Source organism: Canis aureus, chromosome 12 (genome assembly GCF_053574225.1).
Source record: "Canis aureus isolate CA01 chromosome 12, VMU_Caureus_v.1.0, whole genome shotgun sequence".
Classification (NCBI taxonomy): domain Eukaryota; kingdom Metazoa; phylum Chordata; class Mammalia; order Carnivora; family Canidae; genus Canis; species Canis aureus.
In genome coordinates, this window is record NC_135622.1 from 63,084,014 (window position 1) to 63,103,600 (window position 19,587).

Here is a 19,587-nt window from a genome sequence, read left to right on the forward strand (position 1 = left end):
TGCCCCCATCCTCCCAGCTGCTTGCACCCTTCGTAGGCTTTCTGCGTCCCTCTCATGCTAACACCTCTTGGTTCTCTGGTTCTCTCTCTCTTTTTTAAAGATTTAAAAATTTATTTTGAGAGAGAGAAAGCACACAAGTAAGGGGGAGGAGCAGAGGGAGAGGGAGAAGCAGACTCTCCACTGAGCAGGGAGCCCGATATGGGACTTGATCCCAGGACCCTGAGATCACGACCTGAGCCCAAGGCAGATGCGTAACCGACTGAGCCACCCAGGCGCCCCTCTGGTTCTCTCTTCTGCTAGATCTCTCTGCTGACAGCCACAAAAGGTTTTCTGCTTTTAAGGACCCATGTGACTAGATAATTCAGGATAATCTCTCCATTTCAAGATCCTTAACCTTATCACACATGCAAAGTCTCTTTGCCATATAAATAAACGTATGCACAGGTTGTGGGGATTGGAATAGAGATGTGGACACTTTAGAGGGGTCCTTATTCTGCTTCCCCTAGGCATCAAAGCATGAGCTATAGGGATATAGGGACTTGATCTAGGCAGTTACTGGTTGTATTGCAAGAGAGCCAGGTTTGATTTTGTAAGCCTGAAATACTAGTCACAACACTAATAGTAACCAGTTTTCCTCTTTAGGCCTCAGACTCTTCACTTGAAATTATTTTGTCTTTTAATTATTGAACCTATGTAGCCTAGGTATTGTAATTCCTGCTGTGGTGCACCACCCAGATTTCTCTTTCCAGAAGTCCAGCAGATTCTGGGATTATGAGTGGCTGATAGCTCTAAGTGGGTCCTGCTTTAGAGTTTGCCCTCAGCTGAACAGAGCCACATTGTCCTAAGTCACACCCCTCTCCAGGGACAGCCTGCCTCTAATGACTGATGGATGGGGGTGGGGGCTGGGTAGCAGAAGGGCCTGGCCATGACGGCTCCACTCTGGGGGGCCACCCCATCTCCAGCCTCCCCATGGCATTGCGGTCCCTCTGTGTCCTCTGCACAGTCTTGCTTCCTTCATGCCTTCACTCCTGCTTCTTCCATGGTGTCGTTTCCAAGAGTGTTCCTAGCAAATCTGTGCACAAAGCTTGATGTTTTACAGCTTGTTTCCCAGAGAACCTGATCATCTGAATGCTTGGCAGGCCTCTTTTTGTTGTTTGTTGTTTGGCTTTTGATCATATTATTTTGACTTGTTTTATGACCAGTGATTTTTGATTGAGTGTTTGACATCGTGGGAAAAAAACAATGGAAACTTTGGATGTCTTTGTCTTCCTCCAGAGGGTTTACTGTTACTTCTGGCGGGTAGCTGGCTGGCTCTGGAGCACCAGTCTGCTCAGATCACTTAAAATCCAGTCATGGACCAAGATGACCTGGAGCATTATTCTGTGCAGATTGACCTCCTTCTAGTTCACCTTCACTTCTGGCCTGTGCCCTACGGGTCCCTGACCCAGTACGTAGTGCTTCGCTGGCCTTTCTCTGTGGTGGGCCCTGTGCTTCGTCTGTACCCTCCACCCATGAGCCTGTCAGAGGTTTTCCTCAGTGTCAGCTGCTAGCAACAGTTTCCAGACGACAGATACCTCCAGCTGAAGGAGGAGCGCAGAGGTCAGGCTTGTGTTTCTAAGCCTCCTTCCTTTCCAAGATCTGGGCATTCATTCACCACTGTGGTAGCTTCTGAGACCTTGAAACAAATTCAGAGTATCTTGTGTAGTTTGTATAGTTATCCTCTGCTGGAGGCTGCCTTGCTGTTGCTGGGAGCCGTTTTCTGCTGTTCTGGTGAAGGATGATTTGTTTTATCAATCTATTTCTGTTGAAAATTATGGTTTTATTAAAAATACCATTTATATCTTTATTGCTTATTTTTTATGCTCATTTATAATTGTTTCCATTTACATTTGAATGGAATTGTTGTGTCATAAAGTATAAACAGATAAAGGCTTTGCATAGACGTTTCTAAGTTGTGTGGCGGGCACTTTGTACTAATTGATACTCCAGCAGCAGTAGAGGAGGTAACTGCCTTTTTAATCTCTAACTGTGAAATCTAACTTCATAAACATGTGTGCATTTTCCTTCGTCCCGCAGGCACGTGCTCTAACACCTCAGACTGCAGAAACAGATGCCATTCGGTTTTTGGTTGGGACGCAGTCTCTTAAATATGATAATCAGGTAACTATTTTTGACATATGTATACATGTTAATTACTAAGACTATTCTTAGTTTTATAACCATTTTGCTCTTGATTTTTCAAGTAACATTTGAGAAAATCAGTGCCACACAAACAAAATAAAATTGCATTGGGATTTAAATATCCAACTGTATGTAATAACTGAGTTCAATAATTTAAACTTTGTGTAGCATCACTGTCATAGTTTTTGTTTGTAGTTATGAAGGGTTTGCTGTGTAAGTGATTGGGAAGCAGTCCAGGGGACGTGGTCGGCACCCCTGCTTCTGCCCGGGCCAGTGGGTGGCCATGCGAGGTGCTGACAGCATTCTTCCCAGCTGAGCCTGGGTGGGCCTGTAAACCATCAAGTTCTAGGCTTTTGCTGCTACCCGCTCCAGCACCTGGAGTGGCTGTTCAGGCCACTGTCGTAGAGAGTGTTGTCTGCTCACAGATCAGCGTTCAGTTCATGACTTGACGCACACATATGACCTTGACACACAGGATTAACCTTGCTGGACTTCATTTTCCTCATCACTGAGATAGAGATAAAGCGGCCCGCTTTCTGTACCTCACAGACGCTGAGGATGTTGCGAAGATGTGTACTGTTGGATCCTGGGGAAAAGCACCAAAGGCCACGTGACCTGGTGCAGGGCCTCTGCCCAGGTACCACTGTCACACAGGGGAGTAGCTTTAACATAGCTGTGAAAGAGTGTTTGGTGCTGGGTGTGTGTAGTGAACTTGCCACCCTCGTATTGCTGACAAGGGATTTTAAATTGGCGTAATCATTTTGGCAACTGATTTGGTGACATATAATAAGAGCTTTATAAATAAATGTTTATATTACTTAACCCTCATTTCCTATACCCAAAACATAGGGAAGGCTTTATATGCAAGGAATATTATTGTAATGGTACAAATAATTGCAAAACAATTAGAAGCAAACAAAATGTGCCTGTGTTAGTTTGGTTGAAGCTGCTGTCTATGCTGGCAGATTCTCCTGGTTGGATCTGATTGAACCTGGTTCCTCATGGTGCAGTGGTTGTCATTGACTGCGCTCATTAAATTATAAAACTCGTATGGTTCGTAATTTTTTTTTTTTGTATGGTTCGTAATTTAAGAATCGTTAGACGATTCAGAGAAATGTTAAAATAGTATATATTGTGTGATCGCAATTATGTTAGAAAAGTAAATCATTTTTCAGTAGACACAAGCATTGAATCATTAGGCATATATGTCAACTAATGTTATGTCACATCAGTTATACCTCAAGTAGAACAGCTGTGGATAAAGTACAAAATTGAGTGTCTATGTACAGTGAAGACTAGGAGGAAACAGGTCAAAAAGCCTCACACTTTGACCCTGGTTACCTTTGGTAATGCAAACATTTGTGAGGTAATTTTCATTTTTCTGACCATGTGTGTGTGTCACTTTTCTTCTGGAAGAATGTCAGGTGAGAATGGTTTATTTATGAAAATGGTTTCCAGTGGCTGTCTCTCAGGGAAGAGGGACTCGTGCAGTCTGGGGGCTGCTGCTCGCTTGAGGGAGGGGGTGCCTAATGGGCCCTCGCTCACAGCATGCGTGTGCGTGTGCGTGTTCCCCTCACACATGACGTGCTCTGCTCACATGTCCTGTGCATGTTCCTCCTCTGTACAACCTGTGTTCTCTCCTGCGTGATGGGCTTGGTTCCCCTCACACGCAGCACGTGTGTCTTCAGAGGCTGGCTGCCAGCCGGGGCTGCCAAGAGGACCCACCCCCCAACCCCGGGAGGCGTGAGCACAGCATTCCCCATCCTGCTGCTCTCTAGAAGCAGTACCGTCCTTCCTCTGCTTCCCAATGATGATGATATTATTATTATTATTATTATTATTATTATTATTAAAGGCTTATTTATTAGAGAGTCCACGTGGGGGGTGGGGAAGAGGAGAGGGAGAGGGAGAGGGAGAGGGAGAGTCTCAAGCTGACTCCCTCCCCATGGAGTGTGGAGCCAGAAGCAGGGCTTGATTCTATGACCCTGAGATTCTGACCTGAGCTGAAACCTAGAGTCGGGCACTCCTCTCCCTGAGCTGCCCAGGCGCCCTGCCCACTAATGTTCTGGTTATAACATGATTACCTGGTGCATTTGCCAGTGATGACAACTGGCCCCTCTGCACCCCGGCTCCTGCGGCCCCTCCTGCTTGTCTGCCGACGCTGGGGGTGGCCGGCTCCACAGCCAGGTGTTGGGATAGGCCAGCGAAGTGGGGCCTGTGCCCCAGGGGCGGCCCGTCGGCCAAGGGTCAGAGACACACTCACCTGCAGGATGGGGAAGTGGGGGAGCTGCTTAGGACTGGGTGGGGACGAGTCTCACACCCGTGACTTCAGTGGACGCATGTCATCGACCCCATTTCTAGGCAGGTGGGGGGTTGGCCCTGCACAGTTGTGAGGGTTTTCACAGATGAGCGAGCTGGAATGTGGCAGAAACACAGCTGTTCCCCTTCCGCCTCCTGCCCCTTGCCCTGCAGCATAGGTGGTCAGGGTTGCGAACTAAGGGCGTCCTGCTTGCTTCCCCGCAGATACCCACACAGATGGTGCTGGTGCTGGGGGCTCTGCTGGTGCTGGTAATGGGGGCGGCCCCAGATCAGGCCGCCCAGGCGGAGGTGGGGTGGGGGGTGTGGGGGGCTTGGGGGGTCCTGCTCACAGGCCTCTGGTGGGCTGGCTGCTGGCTGGCTGGTGAGGGTTAATGGCTTCTGGCTTTGCCTGGGGCCATCAGCTCCTGGGCAGTCATTAATTCCCTAGAAAGTGCCAGTCCCTGAATCAGTCCCAATTAATTCAGCTGTGCTATTTTCTGAAAGTTTTTGGAGCTGTCACAGTTGCTGGCCTTTTTTTGTCAGATGAACTGCTTTACTTTCTGTCCGTAGTTTGCACGGGGTTCCGTGTTGGGAGCAGGATGAGTGTGCGTGGAGTCTTTCATCTTTCTGGATTCTCCTTCATGGGAAGGTGGGGAAGGTGGGGTTCTTTCCACAGAGGGCACGTGCTCACTGGCTGTCCAGTGGGGGATTTTATGTATGTATGTATGTATGTATGTATGTATTTATTTATATTTTAATGATTTTATTTATTCAAGAGAGAAAAAGAGCAAGCACAAGCAGGGAGGGGCAGAGGGAGAAGCAGACACCCTGTTAAGCAGGAAGCCTGATGTGAGACTTGATCCCAGGGCCCCAGGATCACGTCCTGGGCCGAGACAGACGCCCAACAGACTGGGCCACCTGGGAGCCTCCAGTGGGGGCACTTTACGCAGAGACTCAAAACAAGGGATTCCAGGTTGAAGGAGTTGATTTGCTTCTCTGCTGTGCTTTTCCCAAAGATTTCCTTTGTCTTTTGCTACCTGGGAGATGAGTGCCAGGGTGACAAGCACGCAGACTTGTTCTCTCTCAGCACGGGCCGTGGAAAGGCGGATCCCTGAAGGGAGTGACACTCAGTGGCTTCATAGCCTGGATTGATTTTTTTCCTTTTTGTTTTTAATTTGTAAACTCCATTTTTTTGTTTGTGTTTTGAGTAAGGACAGCTTTGCTCATGAGCCCTGCTGCCTGCAAGCTTGTCCTCAGTGACCCTGAGAGTCACCTGGGCCTTTGTTAGACATTGAGGATCTCAGCCCCAGCCTAGACTAACCGAACCCCGTCTCCCTGCTCCACACCCCTTCTTCCCATTATTGATTACACCTCAGAATTTCTTTTTGAAACATAGAGTTCTCTATGTCTTTTTAGTTGTTGGATTTATATCTAAAAGCATATAATAAAAACACAGCAGGAGGTATTGCGGTGACCTGTTTAGGTTCCAGCTTTTTCCCCAGCCCTGGAGCAGATGCTATGAAAGGCTTCCATCTTGTCCGCTTGTTATGGTCTGGATGTTTGTTTCCCCCAGATTCATAGGTTGGAACCTAACCCCCCAGGTGATGGTGTGAGGGGGTAGGGCCTGTGGAAGGTGCTTAGGTCATGACAGTGGAGCTGCCATGGATGGGATTGACCCAAAGCGTCCTACCCCTTCTACCACAGGAGGACACAGCGAGAGGGTGGCCATCTGATCCAGGACGACGGCTGTCACTAGACCCGATCATGCTGGCACCCTGCTCTCAGACTTCCAGCCTCCAGATCTGGCAGTAATAAATTTCTCTTGTCTATAAGCCACCCAGTTGGTGGGATTTGTTGCAGCAGCCCACATGGACTAGGACACTGCTTTTCTAGGAAATGCCCTCACTGGGTGCCAAGAGGGTGTAGAACGCAGGTCTATCTGCCTGCCTTCTTTCCTTCTTTCCTTTCTTCCTTTCTCTCTCTCCCTCCCTCCTCTCTCACTTTCCCTCCCTCCCTCCCTCCCTCCCTGTCTCTCTCACTTTCTCTCTCTCTCTCTCTCTCCCCCTCCCTCCCTCTCTCCTGGCTGCCAGGCATGCTTTGGCTTCACGGAGAAGGATGTTCATATACTGGGGTTTATTAGCTTCAGGATAGACATAATACAGACAGGTAAATGGTGGCCATGTGGGCGTATTAGGTATTGGGGAAAGTGCAGCATGTTTGATGTTAACTTTTTTTTTTTATGAATTTATTTTTTATTGGTGTTCAATTTGCCAACATATAGAATAACACCCAGTGCTCATCCCATCAAGTGCCCACCTCAGTGCCTGTCACCCAGTCACCCCCACCACCCGCCCACCTCCCCTTCCACCACCCCTAGCTCGTTTCCCAGAGTTACGAGTCTTTCATGTTCCGTCTCCCTTTCTGATATTTCCCACTCATTTTTTCTCCTTTCCCCTTTATTCCCTTTGACTGTTTTTTATATTCCCCAAATGAATGAGACCATATAATGTTTGTCCTTCTCTGATTGACTTATTTCACTCAGCATAATACCCTCCAGCTCTTTGGACTTGTCACTTAAAGTCTTAGCTAAAGGATCACTAGATGTTTCAGTTAGAAGAAAGCAATCCTAGAAATCCATTTTCCTAAATATACTTAAGCTGAAGCAAGAACTCAGAACGAGTGACTTCCTCAGGGTGAAGTGGCCAGGAAGTGGCATAATCAAGCCTGGAAGCAGGTCCTCGGATCCCAGACGCTTGGGCATCCCGTGTATCCCCTGAGGCTGAACGGACTATGCTGAGACGGAGTTTCAGGGGTGCTGACTAGAGCCACGAGGAGAGAGCACGGAGGTACGAGGCCATCCGAACCACTTGCTCTCTCAGGCCTCTAGCCACCTGCGGTGTCCTGTGTGCTTCTTAAGGACCTGCCTGGAGGCGGCCTATTCGTTTTCTGTGGATGACAGTCTGCTGAGGGTGGCGAGCCCAGTCCTTTATCCTGGTGGCTGGACCCATCTATCCTGGTGGCTCATGGGCCAAAGCCAGCGACAGTACGACGTGCCTGTGGCTAAGCCAAGCCGCTGGATTCTTAGCTTTCCCTAAGAAGGGAGCTTTTAAGTTTTTATTTCTAATTTTATCCATTATTAAATTTTTTTCTTTTAAAAAAATTCATAAGAATTTGTTTACCTTCAGTTCAGGAGGAGAGATGAAGTGGAGAGACTGTACAATGGCCTGGAGTGACAGGCTCCAGTCTGGCTCCAGGCCACAGAGGAGCCAGGGTCTGTGGGCAAGGGACAAGGGACACCCTTCTCTAAGGCCCGATTCTCCAGGAAGATGACGAGCGTGAACATCTTTATGGGCTTCCTACAGAATTTTATGACTCTTCCTCCTAACTTCTTATATAGAGAGTCATCTGGGCCTGTAACCCTGCACTAGTAAACCCGACTGTAAAAGATTTAATAATGGTAATTCAAAATAGATGAGTTTGGTCTTCATTATAAGCTGTTAAAACATTTAAAAAACTCAGATATGGTGTGAAGCACATCAAGTGAAGATGAAGCGCTACCCAGATGACCACGTCTGCCCGGCCCTCTTAGCCAGTGTTCATTGGTCTTCCTTCTGTGCCCCTATAATCTTTTGCACTCACGAGTTACAGTGTTGTCTTGGGATTGTCTTCATAACTGGGCTGGAGCTGCATAAATGTATTCCTCCTTGTATTTCTTTGTGTGTCCAGCGTAAGCTGGGGAGTGGGTCGTGCCTTGAGGACAGACAGTTGGAGCCTTGATCTCCTCTGAAGTCAGAAGCTGATTTCTGCTCACCTGCTGCAAAGCCCAGGGGAGAGTGGGGAGCCTCCGTGCACCCCGGATGGCCTGGGGCTTCAGAGCACCTGCTCTGGAATGCTGTTTCTAACTGAATGAGACACCCGGCTTCACCTTTGAGGCCTGGGTTCCTCTACCTGTGGACTGTGGCTAATGGTGCACGTGGCTCTGTTAAGGATTAGTAGAAATCATGTGCGTCAAATAGCACCGTGCCTGGCCCATGTACCTCTTGGCTGTTATGACCCATCTCTTCATTGTCCTGGCGTCTTACAGTCCTTCCTGAACATAACATTTCATGAAGATGTGTTCTGTGGGCCTGCCCACGAACCCACTGTGAGTGATGCTACGTGGAAGAACCTTAGACTGTCAGGCTTGCAGATCAAGGTTAAGGGCCGTAGTATCAGTGCGTGTCAGACTAGGAGAGGAGGACTTGGGGGGGTCTTGGGCTTGGCCCTCCTTCCTGCTCTGTCCGTGTGCCCGGAGGTGTAGAAAGGAGCCTAGAGGAACTTTGGGTCAGGCCTTGGAGCCTGTGGACAGCATGTTCTTGGTGACGGAAGGGTGTCCTGGCGAGGTTGTGAGAGGGAAGGCCCTTCCCCAGGTGAGCACGGCCTGGAGCAGGGGTGGGGGCGCTGGGCAGGAGAGCCCAGCAGCCAGGGGTCCTGGGCCAGCGGGAAGAGGCTGGGGCGCAGGGCGCTGGGGGTCAGTGCAGGGGACGGCAGGCTTGCTTTGGGGTGGGCAGATGGAGCCAGCACACGGGAATTCTGACGCCAGAGCTCTGGTGGTGTCACCGTGTGGGGCTCCTGGCCCTTTAGTGCACGGCAGAGGCACAGAAAAGGAGGGAACAGGAAAGAAGTGCATTTCAGCGCATTCATTCATGTTTTCAGTCCTAATGGATTTCCAGATAAGTAGGAAATCTGTCAAATAATGAAGAAAAACATTTACTCATTACCCTAACAACACAAAAGTTATTCCAGATTTTGTATATTGCCTAGTAGTCTGTGTTCACATTGACTTTTATATAATTGCGTGCCATTTTATATTCTGCTTGTAAACTTTAATGCTTTCATAGTATTTTTGGTATTTATAATTGCTCTTTATCATGATTTTTAAAGAAGATTTTATTTATTTGAAAGAGAGTGTGTACATGTGGGGAGGAGGGGCAGAGGGAGAGGGAGTAGCAGACTCCCCGCTGAGATCCCATGACCCTGAGATCATGACCTGAGCCCAGACCAAGAGTCAGACACTCCATTGACTGAGCCACCCAGGTGCCCTGCCCCGTCTTTTTCATGATTTTTAAAACTATATAATACTCCATAATTTTCTTGTTGTTCATTCATTCTCTGGGACAGGTTTTAAGAAATCAAATTATATCAATTTCAACATTTATGTAGTTTCTATTTACAGGTTATAATAAATCTTTAGAAAGAATTATTCAAATGTACGATGTGTACCGATTTTACCACAGCCTTCCCAGGGTGCGTTGTCACCATTCAATCAGCCTCACAGAATTCTTATTTTAAATGTTAATGTCATGAGATACAATAAAGAATGATTTTTTCTCACTTTTGAATTTTGTGGTTATACTCACTCTAGTGGATTTGTGTGTAAGGTGTAATGTGCCCACACTCCATGTGTCTAAAGTAGCCAGTCTGACACCTTTTACACACTCATGCACACACTGACACCCACCCCATGCCTGCAGGACCGCCACCACCATCACTGACAGCCCCTGAGGCCTGTTTTACAGATATGCCACCGCTTACTTTCCCGTCCCACTGTAGATGGACATCTGGGCTGTGCACCGCTCTTGGTGCAGCATCATGAACGAAGCTGCCGTGAGCTCTCTGGTGCGTGTCCTTTGCCCAGGTGTCAGCTGGGTATAGAGCCAGCAGTAGGTACGGACGTAGGACATGTGCATGTTTAACCTTAGTAAGTACTGCCAAAGATTTTTCTCAGGAATCAATTATTTAGTAATTATTGATGGCTTTTTTAAATGTGTAACATGTCCATGGAGGGAGAAAATATTTACAGGTAAAATTCTCTCATGTGGAGGGAAAAACTTACCAAAAGCAGTTTTATTTATTTATTTATTTAAAAAAATTATTTGAGAGACAGGGAGAGAGGGTGGTCACACAGGGGAGGGACAGGGGCAGGGGCAGAGGGACAGTCAGACTCCTGCTGAACAGGGAGTCTGATGCCAATGCCAGGCTCAATCTCAGGACCCCGAGATGCTGACCTGAGCAGAAGGCAGACGCTTCACTGACGGAGCCGCTCAGGCAGCAGTTTTATTTATGTATTTATTTATTTGAAGGTTTTATTTATTTATTCTTGAGAGACACACAGAGAGGCAGAGACACAGGCAGAGGGAGGAGCAGGCTCCCTGCAGGGAGTTGGATGTGGGATTCGATCCCAGGACCCCGGGGTCACGACCTGAGCCCAAGTCAGATGCTCAACCACTGAGCCACCCAGGTGCTCCTGAAAGCAGTTTTAGAAATAAAAGTAACAGGAATGGTTATTCATCTCTTCCTGCAGAGGCAAGGGGAGGCCCGAGCGTGCACTGGCTTCACCGTGGTGTTTCTTGTAATCTTTATCTTCAGTGTTGCACGGACGCACAGTCACACAGGCTTGCGGTGTCCATGTGGGGTTTGAATCCTGAGTCCAGAGCTATCCCTTCCAGGGACCGGTGATTATTGTTCTGTTAACACTGGGCATAAGAGGAAGCAGTGAAGACAGGCACCAGGCCCACTGGGCCACGCATGGCACAAAGAGGCTTCTGGGTGTCATGGAAACATTTTTATATTTATTTTTAGTTTTTATTTTTTATTGGAGTTCAATTTGCCAACATATAGCATAACACCCATTGCTCATCCCTCCAAGTGTCCCCCTCAGTGCCCGTCACCCAGTCACCCCACCCCCCGCCCACCTCCCTTTCCACCACTCCTTGTTTGTTTCCCAGAGTTAGGAGTCTCTCATGTTCGGTCTCATGGAAACATTTTTAAAACAGCATTTATTGTTTGTTCTGATTGCAAAGTAATGCATATTAATCCCACAAAATCACAAATACCACAAAGAGGTAGAGGAGAAGCTGCCGCAGTCCACCGTCCACGGGTAACCATCCTCACCGAGGCTCCTTCCTGGCCTGGGCTGTGTGCTGTTCTCACAGCTCTGTTCGCACCGCTCCTTGTGCCCCACAGCCATGCGCGGGCCTCAGAGGCTCTAGGCTCCTAGGCACAACCCTTGACAACTCTGGCCCTGGTGCCAGCCAATTACTCTGTGGGGATTTCAGACTTGTCTTTTGAGAAGAACACAGGGAGGTGAGCTCACAGAAGTGTATCTACCATCAGTGTGGTAACAGTAACAGTTAATTAAAGATGTTAAAGATGCATGTGATTATTCTTTGTAGTCACTCTGTTTAACTCAGGCACATGGGAAGTGAGGTCCTGATGTTCTTTTTCATTGTATTTGTAGATCCACATCATAGATTTTGATGATGAAAACAACATTATCAACAAAAACGTCCTCCTCCATCAGGTGGGCGAGATCTGGCACATCAGCACCAGTCCTGCGGACAGAGGCGTGCTGGCCACCTGCTACAACAAACGTGAGTGTTCTCGGGGTTTCTATGCACCTGCAACCTGGGGCTTACGTGGCCACTGGGTCAGCGCATGACTTACGGGGTTAGTGATGGGCAGAGGTGCTGCACTCACAGGGAAGCCGTGATGCTGTAGGTGGACGCTTTGCTGCAGGGAATATGACCCGCAGCCTGAGACTGGAAGCCGGGCTCAGGGCTGTTCCAGGCACATTGACCTCTTGGGGCTGGGGACTGATATGCTGGAGGCTCTCAAACGACAGAGGTCAGTGTCCTCCTGTGTTAGTTAGCTGGGCCCCTCGGAGGGCAGCGATTTGTGTGTACGTGTGCATGGTAACAGTTACAGGGTAACGAGAGTGTGGGATGGTGCTCTTCAGTAACCCCACCCTGCGTGCAGCGCACAGGCGTGTTGGGAGTCCATGCTTCTAATAAATATCTGCCACCTGTGCTTTTTGGCTCTGGGGCTCGTGACGTTTGTGTCAACCCAGTGCCCGGCAGGCCGCGCGTCTTCCTCCTTCCTCCTCTCTCTGTCATTGTCCATAACTGGTGTTCAAGTTCTGGCTTTGGGGAAAGATCCCCCATTGCATCTTTCTCTGTAAGCCGGAATAAAGTCTGTTTTGTGCCAGGTTGTCTCTAAAATGTTTCCTTCGGTCTTCCGCACACCAGGTACGTCTGGGCGTTGTGCGCGTCTGCCCACAGGCGCCGCCTGCCGTCTCCTCTCTCCTGCCCCGGCCTCAGCCTTGTGTGTACGGCTGTCTGTCTGCTCTGGGCGGCCTGGTGCCCTGCTGCTAGGAACCCGTGCTGAGACGCTGCTCCCCGGGATTCTCCCTCTGTGGCTTTCTAGTTCACGTCACGCCTAATCTTTATGTTTTTAACGCTGTTAAAGGCAGAAAAGTTGTTTTCTGAAAGGTCTTCCCGCCGCCCCCAGCCCCTTGTGTTCTTTACCTCTTACTCCTGTTATTCCTAGCGTGGACTGGCGCCTTCGCTGGCTGGGAACAGCCTCCCTGGGAGCCCGCTCGGACTTGCCATGCCCCCAGCAGTGCAGTGTGGGGCGGGGCAAGGTTGCCCCATGCAGCCTACAGGGACGGAGGCGGTGCTGCCAGTAGCGTATCTGGGACGCAACAGCCTTCACACTTACCTGCCCCCACGACCCAGCGCCTTTGCTGATGGTGGTTTGCGTCGCCTCCCTGTGCTGGACGGCATCCCGTACTGCATGTCAGGCCACATGGCTGCGGGTCTGCTATCCCCCATCCCCCTGGTGCTGCTGCTGCCGCCTTCACCCCCAACAGGGGAGCTTGGCAGCCTTCCTTAGGTAGAGATAGCCAGAGGTCTGCAAATGAAAGTGCAGTTGGTCCTCTTCTGGAAAAGTGACTTTCAAACTTTTTTGACCAATTTCCCTTTAGATGAACTTAAGATCAGCTGACCTGAATTTTACCTTTGCCATAGAACACGGCGGAATGACAGGAGTGACATCCCACCACCTTTCTCATATCCTGTCAGAAGCAGGTCGGTCACGGGTCTTGCCTGTACTCATGGGAGCAGATTGCAAAAAGGTGTCGCGCTAGGGGTGACATCCGGGCCCCTGCATATGTGAGCGGCACCTGCTTCCCCAGGGGCCACGACCTCATCTATGCAGAGCATACTTGTCACCTCTGGATTCTTGGCCACAAGGGCAGCAGCAGCCTTGGGTCAGCTCCAGGCATGCATCTGGCTTCTGGGTATAATGTGCCATTGGGGTCACTGCCTGCCGCACGTTCTTTCCTCACCTGCTGACCCGTGAAGCTATGAAGTCATCTGCCCGTCACATGGCTCTGGGACAGGTGTGGGGTGATAGCTGCTTACATAATGTTCAAACAGGAGAATGGGAGGTCAGAGGAGCCACTGGCCATGGCCATTCCTAGGGCAGACGCCACTGGAGGGCCTGCAGTGGCCCCAGGTCCATCTCAGCCCTGCCCGCCGGCCCTCCTTTGTCCTTCATGGGGCAGCTGGCAGGTGCAGCCAGGGACACCACCAGCTCACCCCTGCGGGCACATGTGGGCCACGTAGCCACCTGTGTCCGGTGCAGGCTGGCAGGGTCTTGTGAGGCAGGTTCTGCAGTCCATACACCAAGCCGTACCCCCAGGTCTTCCTGAGATGGTCTCTTGTCTCCCCTGGTGCTTGCCGGGGGGAGAAGACCCTCTCCCTCTCTGCCCAGCCTCTGTCTGACCCTCCAGCTGGAACTTCCTGTCCCTGCACCCTGGCCTGTTGGTCTTGAGGGTTTAGCCTATTCTCTCTGCGGCGCTTTCCAGCAGCAAGTCTCTGAGTGTTAGCCAGTGTTCCTGCCAGTGGGGCTGAGCACGTCAAAGCCCTCAAGTCTCACATCTGGGTTCCTTTGTTCTCACGGTGACTCCCTTGTTCCTTCTGTCACCTTCCACAATCTACAGCCAGACACAGGCCAAGCGCCACCTCGCTCTCCGCGCGGGACCCTTGGTCCACCCAGCCCGCTGCCCCGCTTCTGTTTCTGCCACCTCCTAACAGGGACCCTCCCTCCTGTTTCCAGAACATTCCCCTCCCTCTGAACCTTCACTGGCAGCATCCTCTGTGTGCCCGTGGCTTCTAACAGGCTGTTCAGATTCTCGAAGACTGTGTCCCCTGGCTTGGCACTGGGTTCAGTATCCTTCTGTAGGCTGCGTGGGGAAGCGCCACAAATACATTCCCCACCATCTGGGGCGACCCGGCCTGGGAGGTCCTGGCGCCGCTGTGTCCCGGCCTTGGTGGGGGCTTGCTGGCTGTCTGCTGACCCCGTGCTCGGTCCCCGGGGCTGTGAGTGGCTGTGGCTTGAAGTGCTGGTCTTGCCCTGTTTGTCCACAGCTCGGGGGTGGGGTGGGGGGGAGCACGTCATCAGGCCACCTGCGTCTCAGGTCCTCGTCAGGATCCGCACCCCCTGCCACTGCTCCTCCATGGTGGTCAGCCCCCTGTGCCAGGCTTGCCTCCCAGGTCAGCCTTTCTGGGGACAAAGATGACTGTTTCATGGCAAAGCTCAGCTTTTCCTGCTCACAGGCAGAACTTAACACATTCCAGGCCTGCAGCGCAGGCTCTTTGCCTGGGTGAAGTGGGGAGGGGGTGAGATGGGGAGGTGGGGAGGTGCCGAGAGCACCTTCTTTCTCCCCTCACCGGGAAGGAGCTGCCCTGCTATTCCCCGCCCCTCCTCGCCCTCCCTGCCCCTCTCCAGTCCACATCTGATCCACACCAGGCTGTCTGTGCAAGTTCTGGTCCCGGGATTAGGCCCAGCCGGTCCAGTTCAAACACCCGTCGAAGAACTTGGAGCAAGGATCTGTGCTCACCACGCTGACTTCGTGCACAGAAGGCTGCAGAGCGACTGCACACGTTTGTACCCAGACACTTATGGTCTGTCCTTTACACCGAGCTCCCCACCAATTTGAGGCTTCTGCCCTGCGGCTCCTTAGATGTGGGTTAGACCCAGAGCCTCACTGATGTGGGTTAGGATAGGAATCAGGTCATCACCATTGCTTCAGTGGATCTTTGTGTGAAGACCACAAGTCCACTTTGCTCTTTATCTTCCCGTGAATTTGTGTTGTGTCCTGCTCTCCATGTCTCAGTGTCTGGGCTGCTGAGGGCCGTGTGCGGGTGTCAGCACGTACTCCCCATCCTGCTCATCGTCTGGCTCATGTTTGTGAGCACTGCATAGACACAGGTGTCCTGGCTGCCCTGCTGCCCCTCTTGTGCGTGTCCCCGCTCTGCTGTGGCCCATCCTTGTTTCCATGGGTTTGCACCATATTTTAGACAGTGGTAGTAGCATCCTTTAATCGAGAGCCCAGGAGCCTCTGAGCTGTGTGTCTCACACCCTGAGTTGTGCCCCCCCCCCCTCCGAGGAGGGGGCTGCCAGGGGCAGGGAGGGCGGGGAGTAGGAAGGAAGGCCGATGGGTGGTGGTGGAGCAGGTCCAGGCACCAACCTCCCAGAACCTCTAGTAGGGACCTGCTTCTAGCAGAGACTTGTCCTCACTTAAAGCTGTTATCGTGTCCCTGTTCACATGAGTCTAGAAACCCTTCTCCGTGGATCTCATTGGGGGAAAGGAGGGAGGACCCATGGAGACGTGGGCTTTGGTGCCATCCTAAGATGTGGAGTCCCCTTTGAGTGGTGGCCTCTTCTTGAGAAATCTAGGAAGTTGTGTTTTCTATGAACAACCGTGTCTAAATTATATCCATATATGATAGTAGGCTAAAAAAATGTCTGCACATTGATGAAGTCTGCACTGCGGTGGAACTCTGGTGCTCTGCACACACACACACCCTGGGACATCACGATGGCCTTGTATGTGAATGTGGAGAATTGGATTAACTTACAGCTCATTTTTTAAAAAAGATTCATTTGTTCATCTTGGAGAGAAAGCACGCGTGGGGCGGAGGAGGGCAGAGGGAGAGGGAGAAAGAGAATCCCAAGCAGACTGTGCTGGGTGCAGAGCCTGACGCGGGACTTGATCCCCTGACCCTGAGAGCAGGACCTGAGCTGAAACCAAGAGTCAGACGCTCAACCGACTGAGCCACCGGGTGCCCCAACTCACAGCTCATTTCTGAAAATGCAGATGAGAAGAGCTCCCTCCGTACCTTCCATTGTTCTACTCAGGAGGGATGGTAAGCAGCAGGATTCAGTTCCCCTCGCACAACCGAAGTAGCTGCTACGTGCAGGCCGAGCTTCTTGTTGGCAATCTAAACATGCAGACTCTTTCAGACCAGACTCTGCACCCACATGGGCTAGCTGACATCTGTGTCGTGCAAGGAGCAGATGACAATGTGATTTTAGCCGTCACCTGGGATGATGATGAGAACCTTGGAGTCTGGGTGCTGGGGGCAGGGTTGGATGGACACTGAACTCTTCTGGAACTTTTTCTGCCTAATGAAGATTTAAAAAAACCCAACTCTAGCTTTTCTTTCTGATAGTTTCACAAGAAATGCGTCACCGCAGAGGCAACACGAGGGCATGTGGGAGGATGGAGGCCGTTTCATCGGGGCTCCAGAGCCTGGCGGGGCTGGGCGTCTGTGCCGCAGTGGAGCACGGGGCCAGCTGGGTATGGAGCAGGGGTGGGGACAGGCGAGGGGGCCCCTCGGGACATAGGCCAGCGTGTCCTCCGGAAGGAAAGCCTTCGTCCCAAGGCGTCGTGGTCATCGCGGCAAGGCGGGCGCGTGTTCTCTGCTGCTTTGCCTCCAAGCTGCAGGTGTTCAGACTGCCTCCCTCCCCACCTGGCTCTACCTCCCCAGGGGCTTCTCTGGGGCGTCAGCCCTCCTGTCCTCAGGCGGGTGCACTAGAGGTTCCTTGAGAAAAGTCTGTGCGTCAGATGAACTTCATAGGTTGGCTGTTTAAAAACTGTGACTTTGCCACTTTAATTTCCTTTTTTCTGAATGAGTGTGTGTCTGTTTTTGTGTGTCTACTTATGCCACTGTGTCTGTTGTGTCTGTTACATGTGTCCAGTGTGCCTGCGTGTGTCCTGCACGTGTGTGTCCTGTGTCTGTTACACATGTCATGTGTGCCTGCATGTGTGTCGTGTCTGTCCTGTGTCTGCTACATCTGTCATGTGCATCCTGTCGGGTGCATCTGTGTGTGTGTGCCATGTCTGTTGTATGTGTCTGTGCATCCTGTCTGTCGTGTGTGCCTGTGTGTGTGTGTCTGGGGTGTGTGGGTGTGCCTGTGTGTGTGCTTGCTCACTGCTCCCTTTGGCCCCTTCTTGGGCAGCAGGGGGCACCAGCGTCCTCCTCTGTGCCCTCCTTGTCACTCTGGTCCCTCCCACCACCATCCCCTCCTGGGTACCCGTTGGCTGTGTCCTAGCCTGATGCCTTCTGAAAAGCTTTCCTGCATTTCTCAGATGTTTTTCTAAATACCGTCCCAGACATGAAGACCTTGCTTGAAAAGGTAGAATGGGGTTCACAGCTGGCATCTCACTAAGGTGCCCCGGGTGGATGGGTGTTCCTACCCTGGCAAGTACTGAGCTCAGTCCCCGGCCCCGGGGGGGGAACCCTCGAGGCCCCCGGAAGCAGCAGGGAGCATGGCCGGATCCCAGGTGCAAATGTCCTTTGGAGGGGGCATCTCCGTGTCTCCCCAGGGCCCCCCGAGCCTCTGCCTTCCCATGCCTCACCGGCTTATGCTCTCCCTCCCACATATCCTGAGCTCCCATTGCCCCCAAAAGTGCCTCCTCACGGAAGCTCTCCTCTCCTATCCCGGCCTCCGGCTGGACTCACGACTCAGGGGCGCTGGCATGACATTCCGGCCTGTGTTCGTGGGGCCTCTTGCTGGCAGTGGATACCCAAAGGCCCCGGCACATGTGCCCTGTTCACCTCTGTGCCTGCAGCCTCCTGAGCCGGTGAGGTCTACGCCTCCTGTCCTGTGCCCTCCTGGTCAGCACACTCTTCCCTTCAAAGTGATCAGTGTTGGAGCTCCTGGCCTGCTCAGTTTGTGGAGTGTGCTGTTGGGAGTTCGAGCCCCATGTCCGGGTGTAGAGATTACTTAAAAATGAACTATTAGGGAAAAAAAAGTGGCTCAGTTTGGAAGATCAGTTATATAGCTATGTAATAGCTGCTCAGAAAATACTTATGGGTTGAATTGGTTAATTTAAGTAGAATTGAAATACTAGTCTCAGTGAGGTTTGATAAGACGTAGTAGGCTTCCTAGGACAGAGCGTGCTGAGATGCAGTGAGTGAGGAGGTGGGAGGAGGCCCGGCCAAGATAATGCTGAATTTTCTCTGTGCTCCGAGGGAGGACAGCATCCTGGGAGGAAGGAGACCGGCGTCCCCTCTGCCCCACGTCCTCCACCTTACACTAGACACAGGTGCTGCTTTGCACAGCTCACGCAGTAGTTTGTGAATTAGGCCTAATGTCAGAGTGAAAAATTGAAAAAGGAACCAAATACAGAGTGGTCTGGTGATTTCTGCCATATAGTTCCAGTTACTTCCCAGTAGTTCTCCATTACAGGGGAGCAGGGACCACGGCGGCCAGCAGAGGCAGCTCGGCCACTTGGGACATGGGCAGTGGAAAGAGCCCGGGTCAGGTGAGTTTGCTGCCCTGCTGTTTCCCAGCTCTGTGATCCTGGACCTGTCAGGTGACCTTTGGGGTTTCCATCTATAAAATGGGCACAGTCTGAGCTACACCATTATTTGAAAGACAGGAGTTGGGGAAATGTCAGGTGATGTATGTTAGAGCAGCATCCATGCCCACGGTGGCCCCAGGTTGGAGCAGGAGAAGGAGCTGCATCCCCGAGGCCCCAGCTTAGAGCAGGACTTGGGGGACTGTCCTGAGAGTGTCCTAACCCTGACAGTTTCATACCAGGAGTGATGGGTGGCAGTGCCTGGGCCTCGCTGCAGCTGTGGCCTCCTTTGTGTTGGTGGTTAGCTGCCATAGGAGCCCTTGGGCACATAGTCCCCAGAGCTCCTCAGAGTCATCCTTAGCACAGACTTCGTTGAGGCTCACAGCTTCCCACTCCATCCTTCCCACTCCCATCACTGTGGGAGCTTCTTAATTTGGGGTAAGGAACCATCAGAGGTAGATGCCAGGGGCCCTGGAGGGTACAGGATGAATGTGGTATGTCTTTCTGGAATGTTTATTCTGTTTAAGTAATGAAAGCATTACTTTTAGCCTAAAATGAACATAGGTATGTTCTGGAGTGGAATGCAATGTTTACATGGACCCCTTAACACCACACGAGGCTTCTGATAATGTCCT

The 19,587-nt window shown here is 51.2% G+C and overlaps 1 protein-coding gene across 3 annotated transcripts in view; it reads left to right on the top strand.

Moving 5' to 3' along the window:
- Positions 1–19,587, top strand: part of EIPR1 (EARP complex and GARP complex interacting protein 1) — a 120,332-nt gene that overhangs the window by 12,499 nt on the left and 88,246 nt on the right. For 2 of the 3 annotated variants that reach the window (XM_077844261.1, XM_077844263.1), the window contains exons 2-3: positions 2,077–2,160; positions 11,759–11,891. In XM_077844261.1, coding sequence (XP_077700387.1) covers positions 2,077–2,160; positions 11,759–11,891 — 217 coding nt within the window. The remainder of the gene's footprint in view (positions 1–2,076; positions 2,161–11,758; positions 11,892–19,587) is intronic. The other variant, XM_077844262.1, reaches the window with a different exon arrangement.